This window comes from Pteropus alecto, unplaced genomic scaffold (genome assembly GCF_000325575.1).
Source record: "Pteropus alecto unplaced genomic scaffold, ASM32557v1 scaffold125, whole genome shotgun sequence".
Taxonomy (NCBI): Eukaryota; Metazoa; Chordata; class Mammalia; order Chiroptera; family Pteropodidae; genus Pteropus; species Pteropus alecto.
Window position 1 is genome coordinate 6,676,323 of NW_006436888.1, and position 9,906 is coordinate 6,686,228.

Genomic DNA, 9,906 nt, shown 5'->3' on the forward strand with positions numbered 1-9,906 from the left:
GCACCCGGCACTGAAGCCTGGCGTGTGCTGTCTCTTTCAGCCCTCAGCACTCTGTGTGGCTCTTTATTATCATCATCCCAAGCATCTTATCATCTTTATTTTATTGATGAGAAAACTGAGGCTTAGAGATGTTAAATAACTCATCCAGTTCCCATCATAGCCGGCAGGGGTTCTGAACCTCAGTACCACCTGCTTAACCCAGACCTTCCAGAAGGAGCTCACACAGCCTCAGTGCTGGATCCATCTTCAGCCTCGACCCAGGCTCTAGAGAGGTAGAGATTAGGTCATTTCCAGCCATAAAAATTCATTTTTTCTGGGGCTCACACTTTTCTTTTTTTCTTTTTCTTTTTTGGGGGTCACTTTTAAATTATATACTGTTCTGGGAGGAGCAGTGTTCTTGCAAAAGTAATAACATATTTTAAAATTATAGTTATTTTCTCCATTTTTAAATGTGGAACCCCTGTGTGGGCGGGTCCTGGGCAGCCACATCTTGGTGAGGACAAGGTCCCTGCTGTTCTTGGCTCTCACCATGGGCTGCAGTGCCATGGGCAAGTGACTTCGTAAGAGGAGAGAGTCAGGACATGGGAAGGTCAGCTGGAGGGTACCCAGGACTCCCGGGGTCCCTGACGGGCAGTGTCACGTGCCTAGTGTCGGTTGCCTCCAGGCTGGCCCGTGCTCCTGGCACTCAGGGGGTCCCCGCGCTGCTGCAGCTCCTCAATCTGTCCTTCTTCCCTGAGAGCCCGCGCTACACCCTGATTCAGAGAAGAGACAAAGACACAGCTCGACAGGTACTGGGGACACAGGTTACTCTGCCAGGACCCTCTCACTTCCCTGCTGTCTTCCATGCCTGCCACGATGTCCCCCGTAGTGCCCAAGGCAGAGAACGGGTGGGCAACAGGATGGGGAGAGGTGCCCCAAGATGCATAGAGGTGAGGTTGATGCTGAGGCGTCCAGGGCAGCTCTGAGGTGTGGTCCGGTGGAGAACACGGACCAGGTCAGAGTCAGCATCATGGCTGATGGGTGTTGAGAGGTGAGACTGAGCGGGTTGGGGTATGGTTGTGGTTAGGGACACCATCACAGTGTTGGGGACCTAGCTGGAGTCAATGAGCATTCGGCACTGGGAAAACAGCCTGTGGCCAGAGGTGGGCTGAGCTAGTGGGGCTCTGTCTCCTGCTTCCCGAAGCCATGGGTCAGTGCCATCAACAATGAAATGGGGCCACTCTGCTCCCGGCAGCCCTGAGAAAACCGAGGTGCCAGGCCGATGTGGAGGACAAGATGGAAAAAATGCACGTGGCGGACCAGGCGGAGAGGGCCGAGGGCCGCCTGTCAATGCTCAACCTCTTCACCTTCCGGCCTCTGCGGTGGCAGCTCATCTCTATTGATGTGCTCATGGCCGGCCAGCAGCTTTCTGGGATCAATGCGGCAGGTGGGCCATGAGGGGACACCCGCGGGCCCAGCCGGGGAGGAGGGATTAGCCCTGCGACGGGGCTGCTGAGGTGTCCGGGCAAGGTTCTCGCCCAGAACTCCCGGTCCTCTTGGAAGCCACTGGATTTCATTAGACCCAACAAACGTCGACCGAATTACCGTGGATGGTATTCACAGTCGTGCTGTAGTGTGTGTGTTATTGAAAAATTCAAAGTGTGCAAAGCTGAGTTCTGCATCCAGGGGGATGAGAGTGAAAAGCTAGCAGATGCCGCTCTCGCCTCGGAAGCTGGGGCGAGCCACGGGGCGCCGGGCGGTCACACCCCGTTACGCAGCACGTTGCTGTTTGCAAGGAACAAGGCATCCTGGGAAGAAACAAAACCAGACTAAATTGCAGAAGCAGCTCGACCACCAAAAGGCCAGGAATGCAGCCTGGAAGCGGGGCCCGGTGTCGCGAGGGAAGCGGGGAGCTTTTCCCACCCCGACTCCGCCTCCCCCTCCTGCCGGCCTCACTGTTCTCTCGCTACAGAACCTTTTCCTTACTTCCCAGTCCCCAAGAGAAAATGCCTCCTGCCAGTAGTCCTTTCCTCTCTCTGCAAGGGACCAGCTGGCTGAGAGGAGCCGGAGACCTCCCGGAACCAATGTCGGGTCCCCGAGGAGGGCGGTTTGTGGACACAGCTTGGGGCAGAAGCCGCCTTGGACTCGCTCAGCTGTGACTGTTGGTGGCATCGCTTTCTGTGAATGTGCTTCTTTGGCTGTAACTAGATCTGTCAATGACGTGGTGGACAGATCTGAAGAGAAATGGAGTGGGAGTGTGGGGGATTGCTTCCAGAAACATCTGCGCTTGGATGGGTAATCCAGTTGGTGCTTAAGCAGAGTGTCAGGAAAAGGTGGATCAGGCCTTCAGGGCCTCATGGGTGTTTGACAAGTGACGTTAGGAAGGGTAGACGGGCCACCGAATGGGCAGCAGCCTGTGTGGCTTTCAGAAGGCTGTGTGCATCCACATTGTTGGCGCTGGGCCGGGAGAGACGCTGAGCTTGGGGTTGGCTTGGCACAGAATGAGAAACAAGGTGTCATCCTGTAGGGCCCGAGATCATAGACTAACGACGCGACAGAGGGCACAGCCTCGGAGTCTTCTGGTCCAGCTCCCGTTTTACAGATGCAGACTGCGGTCTCAGGGGAAGAGGTATAATGACCTGGCGGGCCGGCAGGGCTGCCTCCTTCCTGTCCAGGAGGGTCCCCTGGGGCTTCAAGACTGTTGCAGAGTCAGGAGAGTTAAGCCAGAAGCCTCGGCCTCGGGCCCATCCTCACAGCCCCTGGCTTTCGTTTCAGATCAACTACTACGCAGACATGATCTACACAGCTGCGGGTGTGTTGGCCGCCCACTCCCAGGACGTGACAGTGGGCACCGGCGTGGTCAACATCGTTATGACTGCCATCTCGGCGAGCGACCTGGGACAACCTTTCCAAGGTGGAGGCAGACGGGAGCCCCCAGAGTCCACTGAGAGGCACTGGTGGCGCCGGTCCTGGGCCGCTGGGGGACACGGACTTCTGAATGTGCACATACTTCCCACTTGCGTGGCCTTGACCAGACTACTTACAGTGATGGCGATGCCCAGCGTGCCGATGTACGTGTCGTTACATAGTTTTACATTTAAAACCCGAACCCCTCGTGCGTTACAAAGGTGAATCCAAAAGGTATGATGCTCATGGACAAGGTCAGGTGACCGTGACGGCCTTTTCTCTAGAACTTTTTCAATAGTTATCTTGCTTTTTATTTATTTATTTTTTTGACTCCTACTACTTGAGTTACCTGTAAGTTATTTATTACTTGTTTGTTTCTTCCCCAGAGGCAGTTTAAGCCCCAGTCGACTTTCAGAGGACTTAGCAGGGTCGGAGGGGGAGAGGAAGGGAGAAAGCAAGGGGGGCTAGGCGGGGCGGGGAGGGAGGCCCCCGGACCAGTTCTCCACCCTTCCTGGTGCCCAGCCCCTCAGCCCATCCCCCCTTCCGCGGGATGATCCGTCCTCCATCCCCGGAGCCCTCCTCCTCCAGGGTACTTCGTCATCACTGGGACCCTCTTTCCCATCATCTTACCTGGAGCCTCCTCTCTCCCTGGAGGATCAGCATCTGGCGCAGCGGATGAACTTGGCCTCACCTCGCTGACTGTGTGCAGACCTGCGATTGCCCAGCGGGCCTCACCGAATGGCAGCGTTACTCTCCATCCGCAGGGTTGTGGGGAGGATCGGAAGTGACGTGCACAGAGGGGCACAGAAGGCCTGGCACTGCGCTGGCCCTTGGTGTGGCACCTTGTCGACGTTGTGGACGGGGGCGGTAGGGCGGAGTAGAACTGGAACTGGATTGCTAGCCAGAAGGAGTGTGGCCTGAGTTTGGAACATTCGAGACGGTGCACCTCCCAGAAGTGGAAAAGGAAGTATGTGGGGGGAGGGGGACCCCACGAGGGAAGGCCAGATTCCAACGGCCCCTGTGTGAACTGCAACAGCAGGTGGTGGCAGGGGGCTACTTGAAAGTGTAAGTTTTATTGTTATTCGTGTGTGACGAGGCCAATATATCAGTAGGTGGTTGCATCTGAAAAGATAGTTTGTCACTCACAGTTCCAAACTGTGAGAGGAGGGAGGGGCAGGCCACGTCACACAGGGCCATGCAGAGAAGCGCCAGAGCCAGCCAGAGGGGTGAGGGGTGGCGAGGGGCGACATGAGAGAGGGCCTTTGTTGTGGTTTTCGTGGGAAGGGCCAGGCGAGGCAGGGTGTGCGGGCTCAGGATTGGCTGGTTGGAACGGCTTCAGCTCTGGGGCCCAGGGGCTGCCCCTAACTGGCTGGTCCCTACCTTGGGTGATTAGGGCAGGGGATGGTGGCCCTGAGTGTGAGAACCCCGTAGAGCGGGTAGGGGAGGTGTGGGCTTTGGATGGGTTAGTGTCATATCAAAGGCGAGCTCACAGGCGAATTGCTAACCGTGGTAGGGACCATCCCTCCAGAGGGCAGCAGGAACCCCAGGTGTCAAAGCATCAAACACAGAAACGAGAAAACGTGGTCATTACAGTGGGGTGGGGCGGGGGCAGATGCAGGTCGCAGACATCCAGGGGTCTGCAGATGACAGACAGGAAGGGCCGCGGCCTAGTCTGGTGGCATGAAATCAGACTCACAAGATAAGCAGCGTACATTCCGCGTAGGAGGCAGCAGAGGTGAGAAATGACACTCAGGGCCTAGGGGAGGGGCTGGCAGCACCAGGCCCACAAATTCTGGGCACCCCAGTGTCGCTGAGGGTCCTCACGGGCCTCCCTTCCCTCAGGCCGTCACTGTGGAGTGGCTGGGGGAGACGGCGCCTCCTGCTGGTCGGCTCCAGCATCTGCGGCTCGGCCTGCCTCACGCTGACGCTGGTGCTCCTCCTCCAGCTCTGGCCTCGGTTCAGTCAGGAGATTGGGGGGCGGGGGGCAGGCAGGGACCCTGAGCCCGCGGCGGGGTGGGAGGTCCCTGCAACAGAACCAGCTCCCATGGGCCAGGGTGGCTCTCAGCCACGTCTGACTCCACACCTCCTTCCTCCAAGTACTTTGGAATGGCTGGTCCCGCTGGGCGCGCACCTACACACACACGTGCACGTAAACGGCTACGTGTAAGGCCCTACCCATAACGGAAAGGAAGAACGCGAATTTACAACAAAACACGCATTTCAATATATGCTTAGATGCAGCTGCACTAAAAAATCCCCACCAGCAATGACCTAGCGTAGATTTAAGAGAAGGAAGATCAGAAGTCGGTCTGGGTCAGAAGCAGGAGAAAACGAGAACCGAGCTGGCGTGGACAGAAGAATAAACCAGTGGCCATGGACCAAATATATTTGTATGTGAGAGGAGGAAGCGGAGATGAACCTTCACTGAAGTAGGCACAGCACACAGGCAAACTAGGTGGTTAGCACGGGACGTGAGGGAGCACGTGACATGCTAGCAAAGGAGCTGTCTCTTTTGTAAACATGTCGTTAAAATAACCCCTCAGGTTGCCAAATGGTGCGGAGCTCTCACCTTGAAATCCTGCCACGCGTAAGACATATGTCGATCTCTTAATATTAAAAACATCTTGGAGACCCGATCAGAATGAATTGGGAGAGTAAACAGTAATGAGAGAGGCCGTGAAGTCATCGGGAAGAGTAAGATGGAAATGCGAGTGGGCCTCCCGTGCAAGAAATACATCCTTTTAATTTGCGATGCTCTCGGCATGTATTTACTATTTGTGTTCTGCGAAAATTTTGAAAACACGTAGGATGGCCATGACATGAAATACTCCGGAAGCGACCAGCACTTTGCACATCTTCGGCTGCTGCTTTGCCATTGTTGCTTTTGTATGAACTGCTCCAGCTGACAGAAACCCTCTCCAGTTAAAACGCGCTCACGCACGGGGACAGGAAAAGGCGAACAGGTTATTCTGTGATTCAGAGACGGCATCTTCCTTCTCTGTCCCCCTTCCCACGCTGTCCCCTCCGCGATGGCTTCCTCCTCTATCACCGGCCGAGCGCCAGCTGCCTGTGAACAGGGGGCGGACCGGGGGTTGGGGAGGGACGGGCAAGGTGGAGAGAGGGATGAGGCTGGCGAAGAAATAGTTACGTCCCTGCCTCGGTTTAATTAAAGTTTCCTTTTTAAAGACCTTATTTTGTTTAAACTAGTCCAGGTTTTTAGTAGAACACTTCAGGGACTTTAGGAAACTAGACGCGATCCGCAGAGGCGATTGTGAGTCACATTCGGGGAACCTTGGGGATGTCCATTTGTCTTCCCGCCTCCACTCGCCCAACGGCCAGTCCCGTTGGCTCCGCCTGCGCACGTCCCAGCAGCTGCCCGCATGGCCGCGCGTCCAGGACGCCCCGCCAGCCTCCGCCATCGCCGCCTTCGCTTCAGGTATTGAACTAGACCCCACCCTGCTTCCGCCCTGCCACACACAGTCGTCTCTGCTGAAATGTGAGTCAGAGCTTGTCCCTTCTCTGCTCACAAGCTTCCTCCGGCTCTTCGCCCCGCCAGCGGCGTCGCAGAGGCTGTCTGTCCTCCGCGCGCTCGTCCGCCTGGCGACCTGGAGCCGACTTCATGGGAGGCGACCCCGGCCCACCTGGCTCTGCCGCCAGCACCGCTTCGACGCCGTCGCCTGAAATAGTTACCCCGTAGTTAGTCTGGCCGAAGTCTCTTCCCCTGGCTTTGTGCCGGCCATTGCCCTGGCTGCGGGGAGGAGGGGTGCTCCGCCAGCTCTCCTGGTCCTGTGGCCTCTAGAAGCTTCTCTCAGCTGGTGTAGAGTCCAGGCCCCAGCTCCATCCCAGCTGATTGGCTGACTGGGGTTCTTGCTTGACCCCCGAGGGACCACGCGCCCTCACGGTCTGCGCTCAGGCTCTCTGTGCTCTGAGTCCACCTTTGTAGGATCAAGGTAACAATACCCTCCCTCGGAGGGCGTCGTGAGGATTAAGGGGGCTGATATTTGTGATGGGCGGAGAACAAATAAATAGCACGCATTCCTCCTGGGACATTCCCCTCACCTAGGCAGGGCCGTGGACGCCCCCTGCAGCCTCGCATGCTGGACGTCAGGCCTCGATCTCGTCGTCCTCCCACAGAGCCCTCGAGGCGCACGTAGGTGCTCAGAGACCCAGGTGTGGCTCCCACCTGTGGCGGGAAGGGGGCAGCGCAGGTGGACTCATCGCACGTGGGGCTCAGGGCCGCGAGCTCAGAGGTCCCCAGCCAGGCCCCGTGGGGCACAGACAGCCCTTCCTCGCCCCACAGAGCACGGTGCCTGAGCTGTCCCACGTCGGCGTCATCTGCGTCTTCACCTACATCGCGGGACACTCTGCCGGGCCCGGTGAGTACCCGCGCGCCCCGCCAGCCCGGAGGAGCTTTGCGGGCGTCCAGTGAATGTCCCTGACCCACGCTGCTCTGATGTGCTCCTTCCCTTCCCTCTCTTCCTGTGCAAACCCCACCCACACTTGAATGCTGGGCTCAGTTTACCTTTTTGGGGGGGAGGCCATTCCAGTTCACACTCATTCATCGACCAAACATTTACTAAGGGACAACCAGTGCCGCAGTCAGGCTGCGCTCGGAGGGTCTGGGCTTGGGGCCGGCGGCCTCTGAGCGCCCTCCGCTCCATCCGCCCTGTGCTCTCTGCCCTCGAGGTCCCATCCCCGCCGTGGTGAGGACCGAGACCTTCCCACAATCCGCCCGGCCGCTGCCTTCATGGTGGCCGGAGCTGTGCACTGGCTCACCAACGTCATCGTGGGCTTCATGTTCCCTTCCGTCCAGGCGAGCGGGGCTGTCCGGTGGGAAGCAGGCGCGGGCAGCCCCTTGCCTCACTCCCTGCTCCACTCCGCCCACCCCCGAGGCGGAAGGGGCTCCGGGAAATAAGCGGTGCTTCCCACCCGTCTGCTAGGAACACCTGCTCGTTCTGTGAAGGGGCGACTCGCAGGCACGTTCGAGGTCCATGAGCACACGTGGCACCACGGCAGCCAAACCCTGACTATGCCAGTCCCCGACTCCCTCAGACGAGAAAGGACCTGGTCTGCCAAGTTCGAAGGCGATAGAAAGGCAGCCGGAGCCAGGGCGAGGGAGCAGGTCTCCTCGCCACCACGCCCTGCCTACGTCCGGAGCTGTGCACGTCACCTCCACTTCCCCCCGCCAGGGTCGCTGTTGCTAAGCAGTCTCTAAGGCTCTGAGTCCTTTTTGACAAGAGGGCAGGGCACGGTTTTCTAGCCGTCTCACTCCTCTGGGAATAAAAGTAAGATTGGCTACAGGAGACTCATTTGTGACTCACAGAGGCGTCCCCCGGAACTGTCCTCGTCATTTCTTCTTCCTCTGTTTCCTCCTGGTTTCTTGTCTCCTGGCCTAGGAGGCCACTGGGGCCTACAGTTTCGTCATCTTTGCCGGCATCTGCCTCCTCACCGCCGTCTACGTCTGCGTGGTGATTCCTGAGACCAAGCGCCGAACGTTTGTGGAGATAAACTGAGTTTTTGCCAAGAGAAACAGAGTGGAAGTTCCAGCGAATAAAGAAGCAATCGCAGATGTCGGGCCTCGCGCCCTCCCTGCCTGCCCCGGAAACTTCCTCTTCATGGCTCTGCATGTCCCCAGGTGCTACATCTAGGCTTCCTTCTCTGAGAAAGAGACTTGCTGCCCCAGGCCTCAAGGGAGGGTCACAGCTCTGAGACTTGTGGCCCCGGTGGCAATTGGGAGACTTGGAAAACTTTAGACCCTGATTCGGTTGAGACACGTTAGCTTCCGGCGCTGACCTCCAGGAGAAGTGACACGGGAGGGGGTGCAGGTCCCCAGGCACCGATGGGCAGCACTCGATTCTCCGACCACACAAGCCGCCACGCTCGGATGGCATGGGCACGCGCTGTCGTAAAGTAAAACTTCTCGAGTTCAGCGATGGACATGGAGGCCCAAATCCTGATTCGTGTGCTGGTGTGACAGTCAAAGGAACTGGAGGCTGAAGCGCTGGTTTCTGTCTCCTTCTGGGGGGAGGAACAGGGAGGCTTCCTCTCACTCTGTGGCCGCGGGGTGCACGTATCCTGGTCAGCATCACAGCCTGCTGGGGCAGTTGGGCAAGAGAGGTCCGAGTGTTCTTGGGACCGTTTAGAGAAACCTCCTCCCTGGGTTTGTCAGTTGATATCTGCCTTGGAAACAGGAGAGCACTATATACTGAAAGATACAGAATACCAAAGCTCACTCAGGAAGAAATAGACAGCCCGTATAGTCCTACATCAACGAAAGAGATTGAATTTGTAGTTAAAAACCTTCCCACAAAGAAAACTTCAGGCCCAAATGGACTTATGGTGAATTCTACCAAACATTTAAGGAAGAAAAAAATACCAATCTGACACAGATTCTTCCAGATTGTTAAAGAAGGAATATTTCTCAGCTCATTCTGTAAAGCCATCATTACTCTGATTCCAAAACCAAACGAAAGACATTATGAGAAAACTACAGATCGATACCCTCATGAACATAGATACGAAAATTATTAACCAAATTTTAGCAGATGGAATATAATACTGTGTTATAAGGATAATAATACATCCTGACCAAGTGGGACGTACTCTAGGACTGCAAGTTTGGCTTAATGCTCCCCCTCCCAAATTTCTCTGTAGATTCAACACAATTACTATCAAAATTCCAGCAAGATTTTTTTTGTGGCGGGTGAGATGGGGGTAGAAATTGACAAGCCAATTCTACAATTTATGTGGAAATGCAAAGAACCCAGAATAACCAAAACAACTGTGAGAAAGATGAAGTCGGGATTAATATTACCTAATGTCAAGACTGACTATAAAGCTACAGTTCTCAAAACAGTATGGCATAGCGGATAAATCAATGGGACATGACGAATCTAGAAATAAATCCGCACATACAGGGGCAACTGACCGAATGGTGACAGGATAGTGTTTCCAACAAATGCGCCGGGGTAGTTATATCCATGTGTGAAAAAAATGAACTTTTATCCATACTTTACATCG

General features: G+C 56.1%; 1 protein-coding gene across 1 annotated transcript in view; it reads left to right on the forward strand.

The window, feature by feature from the left end:
- LOC102883920 (solute carrier family 2, facilitated glucose transporter member 7) overlaps positions 1 to 8,534 on the forward strand; it is a 15,977-nt gene extending 7,443 nt beyond the window's left edge. The window contains 9 exon segments of the mRNA XM_015591309.1: positions 665 to 685; positions 688 to 788; positions 1,258 to 1,422; positions 2,755 to 2,869; positions 4,734 to 4,842; positions 7,189 to 7,262; positions 7,573 to 7,620; positions 7,623 to 7,699; positions 8,283 to 8,534. Coding sequence (XP_015446795.1) covers positions 665 to 685; positions 688 to 788; positions 1,258 to 1,422; positions 2,755 to 2,869; positions 4,734 to 4,842; positions 7,189 to 7,262; positions 7,573 to 7,620; positions 7,623 to 7,699; positions 8,283 to 8,534 — 962 coding nt within the window.
- The last annotated feature ends 1,372 nt before the right edge of the window (positions 8,535 to 9,906 follow it).